Source organism: Amblyomma americanum, chromosome 9 (genome assembly GCF_052857255.1).
Source record: "Amblyomma americanum isolate KBUSLIRL-KWMA chromosome 9, ASM5285725v1, whole genome shotgun sequence".
NCBI lineage: Eukaryota > Metazoa > Arthropoda > Arachnida > Ixodida > Ixodidae > Amblyomma > Amblyomma americanum.
Genome location: NC_135505.1, coordinates 93,421,574 through 93,439,045, shown reverse-complemented (window position 1 = coordinate 93,439,045; position 17,472 = coordinate 93,421,574). Strand labels below are relative to the sequence as shown.

At 46.3% G+C, this 17,472-nt stretch overlaps 1 protein-coding gene across 2 annotated transcripts in view; it reads right to left on the bottom strand.

The window, feature by feature from the left end:
* Nucleotides 1–4,280: 4,280 nt before the first annotated feature.
* Nucleotides 4,281–17,472, bottom strand: part of LOC144103798 (uncharacterized) — a 136,998-nt gene continuing 123,806 nt past the window's right edge. The window contains exons 4-8 of one of the 2 annotated variants that reach the window (XM_077636500.1): nt 16,116–16,259; nt 12,145–12,305; nt 11,169–11,184; nt 7,552–7,748; nt 4,281–4,411 (exon numbers count right to left, since the gene is read on the bottom strand). In XM_077636500.1, coding sequence (XP_077492626.1) covers nt 7,588–7,748; nt 11,169–11,184; nt 12,145–12,305; nt 16,116–16,259 — 482 coding nt within the window. In that variant the 3' untranslated portion in view covers nt 4,281–4,411; nt 7,552–7,587. The remainder of the gene's footprint in view (nt 4,412–7,551; nt 7,749–11,168; nt 11,185–12,144; nt 12,306–16,115; nt 16,260–17,472) is intronic. The other variant, XR_013308321.1, reaches the window with a different exon arrangement.

Below are 17,472 nucleotides of genomic sequence, written 5' to 3'. Positions count from 1 at the left end.
ATAAGGCCGAGACGAGATATACACCACCAGCCGTCGTGGCGTATGTCTCTTCTCGGCCTTGTCCTTTTCAACTGGTTCTCCTCTTCAGCGTCTCTTCAGCTTGCGTCGTCGTGAGGTTGATTGCCGCAACCGCGATCATGCAGCTTCCTCTAGGTCCACAGCCGCCCTTCCAACTGCTCCTGCTTTAGTGAGATGTTCGAAAAATAGTCGGCCTATGAAGTATACCCTACACGACCACACCATGTGTTTCCAATGCGGTGAGGCACGTTCTTCAACAGAGAACGTTTTCCGACCGAAAGAAGCAACATTTGGAGGTGAGGTTGCTTCGAAGCGAAGCCACGATTATCGTCCACCAAAGGTGATGCATTACTGTTATCAGTTAACGATATTGTGAAGATGGCTGCGTCAGGCACAAAGATAAACTCGTCCTCTATTTCAGACAGTGTACACTCTAAACACGAATACGCCTACACGGAGTAAAAAGGAAGTACAAACGGGAGTGCGCCAGAAGGCTGCTTCCTCCCCATTGCGAAAACACCACAAAACCGTAATTCTACTCCTCTGCCAGGCTTAAATAGGAGAAAACGATTCCCAGACCTGGAAGCGGCAATCAACACTGGTGATATTCACGACCTAGGCAGGGCGCCTCTGTTTATCCAATAAGGCTACGCTACGGAAGACGGCTCCTGGGCACAACCTAGCTAGAATCGTGCTTGTTACGAAATTTTACGATAACTTCCCGCTTTTTTGCCGATGTTGATGACCAAGCTTGAGTCATAAGTCAATCTTTCGTCGCTCGACGGTGCAAAACGACTAATCGAGACACATGAAAGAAATAGCTCTGTGGCGTGTGAAAACGGCTGGCGTGAATGCGGAGCGATGGACGGTGGATACGGGAATTTGAAATCAATAAAATCGATGTTCAAGACTTGTACAACGGGTGAATGACAAAAATACAAGCGCGATTTTTAGAATTTAGCACTACAGGGAAGGCAGACACAGGAACTGCCATGTAACTAGCGCAGAGAACAAGTTGGAAACGTTATCATTCTCGCGTTAGTTTTAAACGCTAAAGGTGCCCCTGCTTCCCGATTTTTTTCGTAGTCGTAAATTTTAATGACTACGAGCTAAGAGATATTGCCATAGATTTTTAGTTGTCTGTATAAGGTGAGAGGAATCATGAATGGCAGCTTACCGGTATCCCTCAAGAGGAAAGTATATAGCAGTGGTGTTTTACCGGCACTAACCTATGGGAGAGAAACGTGGAGGCTATCGAAAAAGGTTGAACTTAAAATGGAGACAACGCAGCCAGCAATAGAAAGGGAAATGGCAGGTGCAACGCTAAGTGGCAGAAAGAGGGCAGAGTGGGTCAGGGAACAAATGCGGGTTGATGACACCCTAACGTCGGATGCAACTCAAGAACGAAGCGGCTTGTCCCCATCAAAAGACCCCCTTCAAGCCAATGCCGTCGGCTGATTCTTATGAGCCCGCGAGAGTGACAATGTAGGGAGTGTCAAATGAAAGGGGACAGTCTGGACCCTCCCTCCATAGTCGAGGATAGTCCCCTCCCTGCATTGCCATGCCGCTCCCTGCATTGTCATGCTAGCAAGCTCATGAGAATCGGCCGGTGCCATTGGCTGGAAGGGGATACTGCGACGGGGAAAACGCGCTTCGTTCTTGAGTTGCATCCGACTATAGCAGACATCAAGAGGAAGAAATGTGCTTGGGCAGGGCATGTACTGCGAAGGCAAGATAACCAATGTTCCTTAAGAGTAACACATCAGATTGTAATAAAAGACAAGTGCAGCAGGGGGGGCGGCAGAAAGTTAGGTGCGCGGATGAGAGGAATAAGTTTCCGGCATGTGGTGGCCGCAGCTGGCACAGGACAGGGTTAATTGGAGAGACATGGCAGAGGCCTTGGCCTGCAAAGCGTGTAGTCAGGCTAATGACGATCATGATGACAGGGGGAAAGCGAGAACAATATGAGATCGACGCTTTGCGCCCTATCTTAGTTAATAGCCACGTAGATGGAAGGCGCTTAACTGTGTCGTTCCAATAGGAGACTTCGAAAAGACTATGTATGTATACATCGGGTGAAAATAAAGGATGACTGATTGATCGAATATTGACTGACGAAGATGGCCTAAGGCCTATTGGGGGAAAAATGTGGATGAGAACGTGGATATGCACTTCGACTCGTCCAAGTGCATATGCTAGGAGCGAATCCAATCTTGTCCATTGCCAGCGGGAACCAATCGGGTTAATCAATGCCACGTGATTTAGCTGCGCCGGCCGTAGCTATTCCAGATGGTGCGTCCAGGCCATTGAGTGCGTTGTGCACTCTCAGATGAGGTGAGACGCACCGAGGAGGACGGGCTGGGGCCAGTCCGGCCAGGATACACATGTGTGTCCTGAGATGTAGTGTTTGTCAAAAGTATACAGCCCAAGGGGTCTGCTTCTGAGCCCTTCAGCGCAGCTCGTCTTGACGTGTACGGGACGTACGCCGGGATCGTGCCCAGCGCCTCCACCAAAATGTCACATATGTAAAGGCATACTCAGAGACCCTAATCTCACGAAGACGGGAGGAACTGAAGTTCTCAACCCTCCCAAGCTTAGGAGTGTCAAATGTGCTAAAAGAGCTCCGCTACACGGCTTGAAATCCGATATCTTGGGCTGTACATTTTTAACAAAGAATGTACCGTTGTCGTGCCAACCAGCGGCACAGCGTCATATGTGCCTTTGGTTGTGTCAGTACCTCAGGTACTCGGGCGGCCGTTGTGCCAACGTTCCAGGGTACGTGTGTAACGGCGACGGCGTGCCCGCGTTCCTGTTGGGACATCATGCTTAGATTCTAACAAAACGAACTGCCCGCACTCATCACTAAGCCATTGCCAATACAGGTGGCCACTTTTTATGCATTAGAATTGAAGGGTGTTTGCAAGCTGAAATGCCGACCGCCGTCATTCGTGGCTCGTGGCATAACGAACCTTAGTATGCTACCTCGGATATAACGAACTTTCGTGTGTTAGCTCAGTTATAACAAACTTCGTGCGTTGATACCGGACATTACGAACCTAAGTGTGCCACCTCGGTTGTAAAATACTATAGTGCGTCAACCTCGGAAATGCTAACGCATTCAATTTCAAGCGAACTGACGATGATCGCCAAATTGTTTTGATTTCTCGCGTCTTTGAGTGACCGAGTTCGAACAGTTGGAGCGCGTTTTAGGGCGCAATTTGCAAGCTGAAGAAAGGAACCACATTAAAGATACTTAGAAGGAAACAAGTAAAATAAGAATTTCCGATCGTGCTCTACAGCCTTGAGGTTGAAAATTATGCAGTAAATGTAATAACAGACATTTTGTCTTGATTATTTGGCATATCAGGGGCCCTTAAATATGTGCTGGCCCAAGATGACTGCCTACAAGTCTACACGAGTAAGTTTTAGGTCCTTTTTGAAAGCTTGGCATTTATAGCAAAAAGAGCCTGTATATGTACATTCCGCATTTAACTCTCGCGTTATGGGCTTTAACATATCAGTCTTTCAGACGTCACTGATTCGCTTGTGTTTTGTACATACTTCCACTTGTCCTGCAGTTTACTATAAATTATCAAACCCAGCCAGGCACGCAATTCTGTCGAAATTATTAATTTTCATTCCAGTTGCGTGCATGTGCAAGTTTGTATTCCTATTCGTGTACACAGTGCGAATAGCCTTCTTTTAACTTCTGCCCTCTGTCCTTAATTTTTCTATTTTATCCCCTTGTTTTTCCTCCTGTTTGCCCCCTGTTACTCCCAACCAGGCGCTGCTGTAGTGTCTGCCCGCAATGCGGCGGGAGGCAGCCCTTTCGTTGTCTATGATAATAGTCCACCACACTCTAAACAGAAAGGAGTAAAAAAGGAACTAAGCTGTCCTTTAGCGAATACACTTTTATTAAAAGGAGTGTGCTAGTGAACAACTTGCTCACTTTTTACTCCCATATAGGCGGATTCGTGTTTAGAGTGCCATCACCTCCAGGTACAATTAATGGTTTCTGGTGTCATAAGAGGATCAAATAAAGCGGACCGTGCCCGGGCTCAGCAAAGCAATAATTTAGCGCGCCACGCTCGAATCGGGCCAGGTTCGGAACTCAGAATTCGGCCTTTGCAGTGCTCTAGAAACAACCACAATTCCTATATAGCTTATAGTCGGATCATTGGTTGAGGTTCATGAAATAAAGTCGTTCTCTCTTAAACTGAAGCTGTCGCGACCTTTAGTATTTCTTTTCCTGAAGAGCAGAATAAGGTTTGATGTTTTATTTTGTTTAAAAAAGTTGCACTCGCTCCTCTCAGCTGATTCTAAATATCCTGATCTGGTCGACATCTTCATTCCGAGTCTTCTTACTTGCGTCTGTGCGCAAAATCACCCGAACCTGAAATAGACGATCAAAGAAAGGACATTCAGTCTACGCTTTGTGAGTAAAGTAAACATAAGCTTATTTCATTGTAGGTAGATTTGCATTCCTTAGGTAACAATGTCAGGTCCAATATTATTTCGCCTTTTTTTATTGTCAACAAGGTTTCATTCTCCAACGCGCACTGGCTGAATACAAACCAGGTAACTGAGGTGTTTTACAGTTTACCTCACGGCGTCGCCGCCTTCCTGTCAATTATGAGAATGATGGCCTCCAGATAGGCTCAGAATATGTCAGTCCAACTTTGAGCGTGAAGCTCGCAAAGCATTTTCTTGTGACTGCTGGGTGTAACGTTCCGTACAGTTGATAAATGTTCTTCTTACAAACAAGCGCTTGGGAACGGGAAAGTTCCTTATCGCCAACAATAAACCAAACAAGATGATATCGTCAGCTGTTGTCAGCGCGTTCTCATTGGAACAGCATGTCACTGGTTATATGAACAAATACCACACGTCGTGCGAAGTTTTCGTGTAGACATTTTCCCGCTATCTCGAACGGCGGCTAGGCTGTTTTCCTCAAAAAGCACGGTGCATAACGTTTCCGCCTAAATGCAAGTTTAATGCGCTCTTGAAACGGTAGTTATGAACAGCGTGCCGTTACTGATAACATCGACTTCTCTGATAAAGCCTCGCTGAAGCAGGCAGAGTCAGAAAAAAATGACAGCCACGCTCGGGTGTTTGAATGGTTTCATTTCCTGGTGTCGTTAGCGCTCCCTAAGATTGAAAAAAAAAAAACTTTTTTTTTACAAGCGTGGAATGCTAAACCACTTCTGTTGAATGCTCAATGCTGCATATATCAAAGCATTCATGGCGCAATACCGGAGCAATACGTTTTTGGCCTTGTAAGCATAAATGTATCTAAAAGGATTTCACGCTGAGCAGAAAAGTTACTGAAAGCAACAGGATCGTAGGCTAAAACAAATATGCTTTTTCAAAGCAGAAAAAAATTGCATGCGTCATATAAGCAGCTGAAATGCCTCCTTAATCTCCTGCGCACAACACTCCAAATGCGATCCACTAAGGGCGCATAAAACGGGAGCCATCAGCTAGGTCGTTTACTCTTAGAAGAGAAAGCAACGTGTGGAAATGCTTTATGGGCCAGCGAGGATACGTTCGAACTGTGGAGTGGCGATTATAAATGCACTGCAGAATCTGTGGTAATAGAACATCATCTGATTATCATTATGACAGTGAAGAATACGCAAGTTTTTCCTTACCGCTTGCTGTTAAGCCTGACATTATGGAAATTCTGGTAGGTTCGAACACTAACCTAACCTAACCTATCCTAACCTAACCTAACCTAACCTAACGTGGAACGTCATGTGCAATCGTCGCCTTTGACAATGGAGTACAGCTTACTTATATAATGCGCGTGTGGGATTACGGCGTTTCCTTCTCTCTACCTTGTTATATTCTTGTCCTTTCCTTCCTCCCTTCCCTTCCGCTTTTCCCAAATCAGAATAGCAAGCGATTGTTAAAATATACGTAGCCTCTCTGCCTGCACCCTCGCTATTCTTTACCTCACCTAAAAACCTTGTTCGTGGGATGCATGGTCCTGATTATGCTGCCAAACACTGTTCCACATGTTGCAGTGAGTCAACAAACCGGAACAAATGGTGACATCGCAAGCTCGCAGGTGGACTGGTCGAACTGGCCAGCCCCACCTTCGTTACCCTAGAGGCCCTGCCAGTGTGGCGTGAGAGTTGAGGCCTTATGCACTGGTCGCAGTACATTTCAGACAAGGTGATGACGACGGCGGAAACAAAGGCCGGGAAACTGTAGCAGGCCCGCACCTCCGAGACGGCTACTAGAAAATGGGATATTGCAAATATTTTCGATGATAAAGAGCAGTAATTGTGTCACTCTCAGTTGAGTGCCAAGCCCTCCACCTGGCGGAAGAAGCCTCGAGAGATTAAGACCTCTACTTCTGCTTTTAGCCGCGCAGGCCCCAGCCCCCGTCTCCCAGGCCTGCGCACCGGGGTAGGGAGCAGGTGGCCTTCTTTATCCCGTCTAGTAATAAAGTTTATATCAGTCAATCAATCAAAGATTAATTGAATTAATAATTAACAGCATTATTAATTAACATCCGGAGCTCGCCTCGAGGGAGGGAACGAAGGACGGAGTGAAAGGTGGCAGGAAACAAACGAGGCACCGTTGAGGACAGCTCCGGATAAATTTAGACCACCTAGAGTATTTTACAAGCACTGGTATCGCAATGCACAAGGACGCCCTTTGCTCTTCGCCGTCATGGAAATGTCACCGCGGCTAGGATTCGGTCCCACAAGCCTTGTTCCCAGCCACGACTACTGAGCCACTGCAAGCAGCGCGTAAAAAGTGCGGTCAACGTGCGCTCTTAGCAGGGGAGTTACGACTAGCTCGGAGCTGAGCTGACGGCCCCAGGGCTTTTCTCACTGTTTCTCGGCGCAGAAGTTCCAATGAGGGCTGTACCGCAGTTCCCTCTACTGTACGAGATGCCCACTTCAAGGCACAACAGGGTGGCGAGATCACACAGGGAACATCTCAGAACCATCAGAGTGGCGTCTTTAAGGTAAATGCACACCGCAAAGAGCAGCGTACCCAAGAACGGGGTACGAACAGAGCACCTGTGTCTGTCTTCGCTCCTCCGTGTATGTCCGCTGTGCTGCTCATATCCCCAAAAGAACAATGCAATATTCACGTCAATCATCCACTATCGCAGACGATGACCTCCTCGTCAGGCAGCAGGTGAAGGCCTGATTTTTCGATCACGTTTCAGAAAGTCTCTTGTACAGGTATTGCCGCGGCAGACAACGGCTATCAAGGGCAGAGTTAATAAAGAAAGTGTGAGTGTGTGCGGCGGAGGGAGGGGGGTGAGAAGAGGATGTAACCACTTTCCTGGGTTACAAATTTCTAGTGAATAAACTGCACTGGCCGCTAATCCATGGACGAATAAGGCTCATGGAATCAATTGTCTAAGAAGCGCCGACCACCCACTATCTCAACCACACCCTCCGAGAGTTGCCCGTCAACCCGCTCTTGCTTGGCTTAAGCATCGCCTTTAACAAGCCAGCCGCTTAGGCTAGCAAAGTCTACTCTCTCCGTACATAAATACACTCTCACCTGCAATCTGTTCGTCTTAGCGAAGAATCTCCCCGACTAACGCCTCAAGGACGTCTCGAAGAGCATTCTGTTCAAGCTCCTAGAGCCGCATCTGCACACGTTGGAGAGGCAGGTCGCCTGGTCAAAGTGCAGGCGGCCGCACTCTTTGGCACAGCTATCGCGCAGCCCTCTCCGGCACGGGTCCAGGTAGCGTCGGTCTGCGCTCGACAAGAGAAAAAAAAAACCACGCCCGCACATGTGAGTCAATACACTGGCGTGCATTTGCTCCTGCACAGGACACCACTAAAAGCCCAACCTCTTCAACTTCTGAAAAAACGTTAAGCTCTGAAATAAATATACGTGTAAGCGCATTTTTGCAAAATAATGTTGTCAAGAAAAGTGAATGCAACTGATCACCACTAAACTGCAGGTAAACAAAAAAAAAGGAATTGGTTTCTAGACTCACTTTTAAACTGCACGAACAGACACACTACAATGCACCAAAAGAAGGCATCAGGCTCAAGAATAAATGTTTCTCATCTTTATAGCGACTGACTTGAAGTCGAATAAGGTGTGCTTGGTTTCTTGTTTTTTTTCCTCCCGATTACTCTGTATCTCCAAAAACACATTCTTTTTTTCTTAGAAGGACTCTGTAGTGCTCAGGTTAAGCAAGAGGGCATATATACTTCGAGATTAGCTTATTTTGGTTTGGTTTTATGGGGGTTTAACGGCCCAAAGCGACTCAGGCTATGAGGGACGCCGTAGTGAAGGTCTTCGAAAATTTCGACCACCTGGGGTTCTTTAACGTGCACATACATCGCACAGTACACAGGCCTCTAGAATTTCGCCTCCATCGAAATTCGACCGCCGCGGCCGGGATCGAACCCGCGTCTTTCGGGCCAGCAGCCGAGCGCCGTAACCACTCAGCCACCGCGGCGGCTTAGCTTATTTTATACCAACATCAAATGCATCTCACCATTAGCAACTGTGGAGCTCTCCGTACTGCCATGTCCATGCCACTCAGTCGTATTCTCTGCGTAACTCTATCTGTACTTGACGGCGGCAACAGCTGTCGAACTTTGAACATATTTTCAGTTCGTATTTATTGCATTGTGCGATATTGTTCTGTGCAAAAGATGGAAGACCCCAATTGGTTCTAGTCGGTTTCAAAAACCTTTGCGAATCGTTGGCTTGAAGCGAAACAAAGTACGTTTTTTGCGTCTGCCTTTTGGCCAGCCGTAGGTTAGCTGCGGATGATGAACAGCAATGGCTGACGTTTTAGAGCAGCAGCTCTACTCAGCGCAAGAGTCGCTCACCATTCAGCGCATGATTTGACCTTGGGTTAACCTTGAGAAACACGGCATAGCAACGAATTGACTTCGACATATCAACAGGTTGACCTTGACCGATTTGAACCAAAATCGATGTGCAACCATAATTGTTCGGTCCCGACACGATTCTGACTTCCAAATTTGGCACGGACCATTGCCAAAATGCTATCGCTCCACCTTTGGGAATACCTGTGATTAAACCCTGCCTAATTTTGTGAAAGAAATATGAATCCTTGACATAGCATCCAGGGCTCATGTAGCGCTACAAGCATAGAACAATGACTTGTACGGTACTAGTGAAAACTGTTTTTTTTTTCGGTTATTCAATAAAAAATGACTTCATGACTGTAAGAGGATAACTTCACTCTAATAACACAGTAGCTAAAGAGGCGGAAGCCGGATGTCGAACAACAAAAATAGCTATAACTATTCGGCACGCCGAACTAAACACTGCAAAGCGCTGTAAGAACTACTACTACTGTACTACAGAGTCAGAGGCTAAACATTTGATATATTCAGGCTCCTATTAAAGAAAGGAACTAAAGGAAACATTAGCTCTGAAAACAAATCAATGGGAACAGCCTGTCGTATTGGTGATCGCTGGATATTACTGCTCTTGAGCCATATAGACCATTACGGCGAGCTACGTGCACTGGAACTGCAAGTTCCTCGAAAGCGCATGTATTCTGCCTCGATGTAGCCAAAGTTTCTTGGGCCACAGCGTTCACGGTAACCGCGTTTCCGAAATTCTAAAAGCTGATATGAATATTACTTATGCTGGGCTTCAGGTTTCTCAATAATTCAGAACCCTAACACGCATATTTAAAAAGTTAACTATTCAGTATTCGTTTATCAGCCTACTAGTTAGCACATCTTAGGTGTATTCTGATGTACTACGCCGCTGACAATAACATGACGGAAAAAGCGCTCTTCTAACTCAAAAGGCCTACCTTTAAAACTCGCGTAATGTTTTAAGTGAAGCGCCCTGTATACAGGCAACATTTAAGCATGCTCCCGTTAAGTTTCGCGACTTGCCAGCGTAGCATGAACGTGTTAAAATATTCTCTTTTTGCGTAATCTTACGCAAGACGCCCTCAAATGAATTTCTCCTTCAGTAGGCTTCAACAAAGCGAAGCCCCGCTGAAATTTTTCTTGAGCAGGACATTTTCGGAAGTAATTCAAAGGCCCTACCGAATTCTATAGGCTCATCCAGCGCCTATTCATAAATTTTCTTCGTAATCTCACTCGTACATGTGGTGAATGCAGAGCCTTTCTGGCAAAAGCCGCGAAAAATTCTGACGACATTCGCGGTCGTCACCGCTTTCAGACATTTTATAGAGGGCAGAAGGGCTCGGCGTCAAAAAGCAAGGAAAAATGAAAACGAACCACCAGAAACCCGCGTGACAGGTTACTAATAGTACCCTTGAAAAGATTACCTCTCAGCACCAAGCAGTGAGCTATACAGATAGATGTTTCTAGAGAAACTGCGGCGCACCCTCTTTGCATAAAGAAGCCGACAGCGCAAAGTGCCCCCCCCCCCCTTTCAACCCACCCCGCACCTTTCACTTGTAGTTGCAAATCAGTACAGCGTGCTGATCTTCTTTTTTCCTGAATTTCAAGCCTACATTTTGCCTAAATTATTCGCAGGACCTATTTCTTATTTGCACTCTGCACGCGATTCTCGAGAAACGGGAAAACTAGATCTTCGCGAAAAGGAAGTTTTTAGCAGTAAATTTTGAAACTTCTGAATGATGTATATTTTAAACTGCTCAATTTGCTTCATAAAGACCTCTCAGATTTTTAACACTCTAATTTTTTTTTGTCTTTTTAGGGGCATTTTACTTTCTTATACAATTTGAAGCATGGCACGACTGCGATGCGCTGTCGATGTTTTCAGCTATGCTGTTCAGATATCGAGGAATGGATTGGGTTGTGAGCAGTGGCCGACACAGGTCAGCTTCAGTGGCTAGCTAACAGACAAAGCCACAAAACATAAGCAGGCGAGAAGAACAAGGCAGTATTAAGTTATTTTTTTTCGTAATGTCACTGTAGCATATACCGTATGGCATGTGTTCATCATTAGTCACGTGAACACAATCGGTGCATTGAAAGAGCTCAAACTTTCCCATGCAATTCGAGACTGATTGTAGTTTTCCTCCAAAGCGAGTATCAAAGCTTAGTTTTCTCTCTTTTCGTTCAAGGCGGGTACGTGACGGTGGCATATGGACTGCATTCGAATTTTCAGCTGTAGCAAAGAACGTTAAAGCTGTACCCTCCAGTCACGAGAAGAAGCGCAATTTCACTTACCCTTCGGGACTTCAAGCTGAAAAATGAAAACCAAAAAGAAAGGTCTTTTTTTCCGATACAAACATTTGAGATCACCCATAGTGTCATGCCCAATAAATCTTGACAAAAACATTTTTGAACAGGGAAGAGTTTATGAGAGCAATTTTTCATTTCTCTATAACAATAAATATATTCGCAGATCTACAGTCGACAGGCTTACATTTTTTGCTATTAACGTTTTTGAAATCATCAAAAGCGTTCCCCGTTGGTTTTCTATGGCAGACTTACTGTTCGATGCGATCGATGGAAACACTATAGAAGAAAGATATTGCTACATATCGAAATAATGGACCATTACCTTCAAAATTTATATATTAGTATACTTATTTTACAATTTTCAAAATTTTTTCCAAGAACGTTGGAGACGATTAAAAATAGTGGTATAAGTCGGCTGGGAACTCTGGCTCTAACTCTACCCTTGCTTTCACAGGCCTTAGACCACCCTGGTTGAAGAAGATTTATTCATTCAATTTGTTCAGTCTGACATGATTAGCATTATTACGGAAATGCGCAAAATTTTCAACGGAGAAAATAGAGATTGGTAGTGCTACCTAAAGGGTAGCCGCATCCGCCAGCCCCATGGAAAAGAATCATAAAGATAAAAGCACGATTAATAAGAACTGACAGTTTTCTCCTACCTTTTAAGAAAAGAATTGACAGTAGCACAGGCACGAAGACGCGCCAAGCCAACAGCTACGCCGTAATCCGCAATTATTTGCTCTCCTGGACGAAATTGTTCTACAGCATGCATAAAACTATAATCCGCAGTTACGTGAATGCGACAGAAGTCGACTCCAGGGGAAGAGCAGGTTTTGAGAAGGAAAGGCTTGGCTCGTCCTCTATTCTCTTCCTGGACATTTTTGCCATTTCCCTCAAAAAGTGAGCTGGAGTCGACTTCTGTCCCATTCATGTAAATGCGGACAGAGGCTGTCCTTACCAAATCCAAAAGCGGTACGAAGGTCGCTTGCGATGAGTTGATCACTGGTTTTCTCGGCCACGGCTGACTCGGCTCCGGTATGTCGGCCGCCAGCCTGTTCTGAGGCTGCGGCTCCGCATCGGACGGTGCCGGCTTTTTCTTAGAGGCGGCTGCCTTAGCGTCTGCGAGCAAACGGTGCATACAGTGGTGCTCATCATTACAGTGAACATGGGTGCTCGTACGTTCGCGTGCACCCGCGTCGTCTGCTTCAGCACCGCGTCATCTGCAACGTCTGCTTTGTTGACACGAGTGAAGGACTCCTGAATCTCTCAAAATAGTATCGCAATACTGTCGGCTGAAACGCAGTCACGGGCTCAGAGTAACGGGGATTAACGGGGATCACCACTCTCCAGCTATTAGTCAATATGCCATAATACTTCCAGCCACGCTTTGTGAGATGAGGCGCAATAGGTGTAGTCCGAAACAACGCTTTATCTTTTTCAACGCTTCCATGCAAGCAAGGAGATGGTTTCAAACGGGAAAACTTTCAGATGGGAAGGATTGTTCGGGGCTATTTTTTTTTCTGCATGCTATTTCTCCATGCTATTTATATACTGACACTGGCACAGTACAGTCCAGCATTACGTTCCACACACAGTCATACCTTCAATGAAAAGAATAGGTGCTATCCAGAAGAGAGGAGCCATCCAGAGTTTGGAAATGTCCAGATAAGCAAAACTTTCACCATGTTCCCAGCTCATGTCTGCATGCACAATTTGTGTGTAATCTGGGCCATTAGTAGAGAAAGAGATAATATAGAGGAAGAGGAATAATAATAATAATAATAATAATAATAATAATAATAATAATAATAATAATAATAATAATAATAATAATAATAATAATAATAATAATAATAATAATAATAATAATTGTTTTTTTGAAAAGAAATGGCGCAGTATTTGTCTCATATATCGGTGGACACCTGAACCGCGCCGTAATTGAAGGGATAAAGGAGAGAGTAAAAGAAGAAAGGAAGAAGAGGTGCCGTAGTGGAGGGCTCCTGAATTATTTCGACCACCTGGGGATCTTTAACGTGCACTGACATCGCACAGCACACGGGCGCCTTAGCGTTTTTCCTCCATAAAAACGCAGCCGCCGCGGTCGGGTTCGAACCTGGGAACTCCGGATCAGTAAGAGGAAGAGGAAAAATGAAAACTGGTTTTTGGGGAAAGGAAGTGGCGCAGTATCTGGCTCACATATCGGCGGACACCTGAACCGCGCCGTAAGGGAAGGGATAAAGGAGGGAGTGACAGAAGAAAGGAAGAAAGAGGTGCCGTAGTGAAGGGCTCCGGAATAATTTTGACCACCTGCGGATCTTTAACGTGTCCTGACATCACACAGCACATGGGCGCCTTAGCGTTTCGCCTCCATTCCAACAGGCCCTGGTTCAGCGGACCTGCGCCGCGGTCAGGACCAACGGTGTCCCGGACTCCGCCTTTGTATTGCAAGGGGCGAGACCCACTAGGGGCCTCTCCCCAAGCGCCTCTCTGTATATGTAGCTAAATAAAGGCTTTTCACCACCACCACCATCCATCGAAACGCAGCCTCCGTGGTCGGGTTCGAATCCGGGTACTCCGGATCAGTAGCCGAGCGCCCTTAGCACTGAGCCACCGAGGCGGGTGAGAGAAGGCCGGGAATTTAACCAGAACGGTATTCCAGTTGGCTACCGTGCACTCGGGAAGAGGTTTGGCGGGAATTAAAAGGGAAAGGGTGAAGGGGCACGGCGCACTGTCCCAGTTTGTTACTCAAGCCAGTCGCTCTCAGGTAGCAAAACAGTGTCTCGGCAGCCTCGTCCGCGTGCGGTGATTTCCTTTTATACCACAGTGTCCATTAATGTGGAGGTTGTTGACTGATCTCCGCTACAGCGTATGCGTGAGTTGGAAAGAGACGCTTAGACGCACCCTGCCACAGGCATAGAAAGTAGCCGCTCTCAGAGTAGGCCCGCCAGGTAGCACCCTCGACAAAATCGTAACTTTCCAGCTCCTTCGCTACTTTTCTTGAAATTGGCAAAGCTGGCATTCGTGAATTTTTACTCGTGCGCAAACACAAGTATGTCATTATTTGAGAATGGAATGTTAGAAATCAGGCACAGTCAGGTATCTTCTGTGCCTCTACTGTCCATGTGCGTATACTGCGTCTACCTTCAATAATGACAGTGTGCACATGTGAGTGCATGCATGTGTATGCGTGCGTGCATCAAAAAAGGTGGGGAAGAGTACACGGAGGAAGAAGAACACAACGGAAGGATGCCACGGGAGAGGAAGAGGGGAAGGGTCAAAACCTAAAAGCCGCCACGAGAATTCGAGGCCACGGGGCTCACTGCATACGCACTAAGCAATGACGGTTCCAGCACGGGGCGTCGGGCCACCTGGGTGCCATATATCGTAATGTTTAATTTCATTTTCTTTTCCTTTGGCTCACTGTCATTCGTTGCTGCGCCCGCTGACATAAGGCAAAAATGATGACTTCAAGCTGGTCGTTGCAGAAACGTTCCCATGATGCCATTCACTTGCCGAAATTCCCCTCGCGCCTATGTCGTACTGGAGGATCAGCGCCCACGTCAAACGATGACAAAGCATGAAGACCCGTTTGTTGACATCCAGGCCGAGCTATTACGGCGCTCCTTCTTTCGCGGGAAAGAAACCAAGCAGGTGGTTGTGCGACAACCAGGCGATGCATGTTCCTGTGACACGGCCGGACTAGGTGTGGTGGAGGCAGGGTGAGCAGAGGTGCGTTGCACCCATACCAGCCAGTTGACGTGAAAAAAAAAACAGCGTGAAAAGATGCAAGACCAAAGGAAGACGCACACAGACTGTCGCTGGCGACAGTCTGTGTGCGTCTTCCTTTGGTCTTGCGTCTTTTCTCGCTGGTTTTTTTTTCACGTCAACATGTACCAACTCGCCCAACAATTCACGCTTCTGAAATACCAGCCAGTGTACGCTTGTGATTAGTCGATTGCTGCACCACCTTTCGCTGCTTTCATCATGAGTGACGTCAGGACAAAGCGAAACAAAAACGAAACCAAACAATTTACTAGATGCTTTGCCAGGACCCCTTTTCTTTTTCTGTGCGACAAAGAAACGGGCCTGCTTTTGAAACAACCGTCGAAGAAGACTTCTGCGCGCCCGATTCTAAATTTCTGTCCGTTATTCGAAAGCGGTTCGAACTGTTCAGACCGCATTCGATTTTTAATGTGCACTATATAATTCTTTCAACAAATCAGACAGGAGGATGTTCAATTCAATATTAGAGAATTTAGAATATTGGCATACCTCTAAAAATTGGGCACCTTAAGTCTGAACAAATGCAAAAACTGTGACGCGAAAGCCGATCTAAATCATATAATCTGGAACTGCCCGCAGTCCCTACCCGCGAGTCACTTCATTACCGACTCTGCTCATTGGGAGGCTCTATTGCTCAGCCCCGACCTGGGGATACAGATCAAGCTCCTCCAGCTGGCTGAAGACGCCGCCGCTGCCCAAGGGATAGCGGCCGCCGTTTAAGCGGGGGGCGACTTCGTGTCGCTCCTCTATATCCGCTGGAAATAAAGTTTCACAACCAACCAACCAACCTTAAGTCTAATTAGAATGCGTTTCTCCTTCGCAGCAGGCTTAAGTAGCTTCCGGCCGTTTTGAATATAAATCCAGTACCAGACTGATTAGCCGCGAAATGCAGAAGCTGGCTACATTTAAACGCAACGTAGAACCTCAAAGTGACATCTGGGATTTCACGCACAAGCTGTCTTTTACCTTTCCCCAATGAATCTGAATGAAATAAAAGACAAGCCATCATTGACTGTGATTGCAAAAATAGAAATTATGAGTTAAAGGAGTAGCGCGCAGTGATACTAAGGAGTCAGTGTGGGCTATGCGTCAAAATTCACTATGATAATTCGAACGTATCCTCAGAGCACGATCACGTGACCTTACCGCTGAGCCTAGTGCCGGGCTGCACGTCGTCCATGTTCAAGCAGTGGCATATCTTTTCCACGCACTGGCCCACCTCGAAGGACAGGTCCGTGCAGCTCATCACGCAGCTGCCCGTGTCCGACTGCCGGCACGGGTCCGGTTCGGCTGCGCACAAGACGAACCACAATTCTCAAACGAACTCGCACAGGAATTCAGCAGACTGTACGAAGAAACGCCAAAGTGTAAAAAACGTGAACCCAACGTTATGTGTGGGCGGCATGCTTTCGAACTGAACTTGAAGTCGTCTCTCTGGGACTATACTCGGTTTTGGCGCGAGCATGATAAATGCCTTGGTTTCCACACTTTTAACATCCGTGGTGCATGCGCATTATTTTATCGGGAAAGCAATAAGTGGCTAATCGAAACGAAAACCCGAAGTCACCCAAAATGTCTCGGCGTTACACAACCCGCGATTTTTCATGCAGAAAAATAGCACCAAATGTGCATCACATTTCTGGTAGCTTGCAAGCACGTCTTGAGCCCCCTTAATGCAGACTTAAATTTTTGTCTCCTCATTCCACACTTTACCTCCAAGCGCTGGATGAGCCTTTTTTTCGACTTCTAGATGTTTCATGTAGACAGCGGCACCAGCTTTTTGCACTAATGGTCACGGGCCTTCGGCTACGCCTGCATGGAACCTCGGCATTATACTTCACCCTGGGTTTTGGCGCAAGCACGAGAACTGTGATTAACTCTTTTGTGCTACATGCGCTGAACCAAAAAGTTTAATATCATTAGAGCTTCTAGCGATCACAGAGCACAGGGGGCCGCATTTATGGCGTCCTTTCTCAGCGCATGGGGGTAAAGGTTCATCGTGCCTTGCTTAAATTTGATGCATCGCTTTCGCTATTGCCAAACTGGTGGCACCGGCCTGGACCGCTGCTTCAGGCAAGCATTCCCCGCATTTGAGACTAGTCAATATGGGCTTTGAGCGTGTTGAAACTGGTTTTGTCGTTATTTTGGCGTGCAACTCATACGTCAATGTACACTGATAGTCGATGCACAATAATTTCATCAGCATCTACTTTGACAGTACCATGTCTTGGCCACGACCATAGTAGCATGCGTAAACAATATTTAGGCTTCTATTACTCTTACATAGAGGTGAATTTCGTTCGTGTGGCACACGGTGTTTTTATGTACATTAGCCGCTTAACGATATTTAAGGACAGTGATGCCTGCTTTACATTCGGAGTTATATAGATATCTTTACGGGACGGTAAATCTTTTACCTCGTTTTAGCGGTCAATACAGATTTAAAGACGCTGTTTCTTTTTTAACAGCAAAAGCTGTGATAGCTTTGTGCAAGCCATTTAGC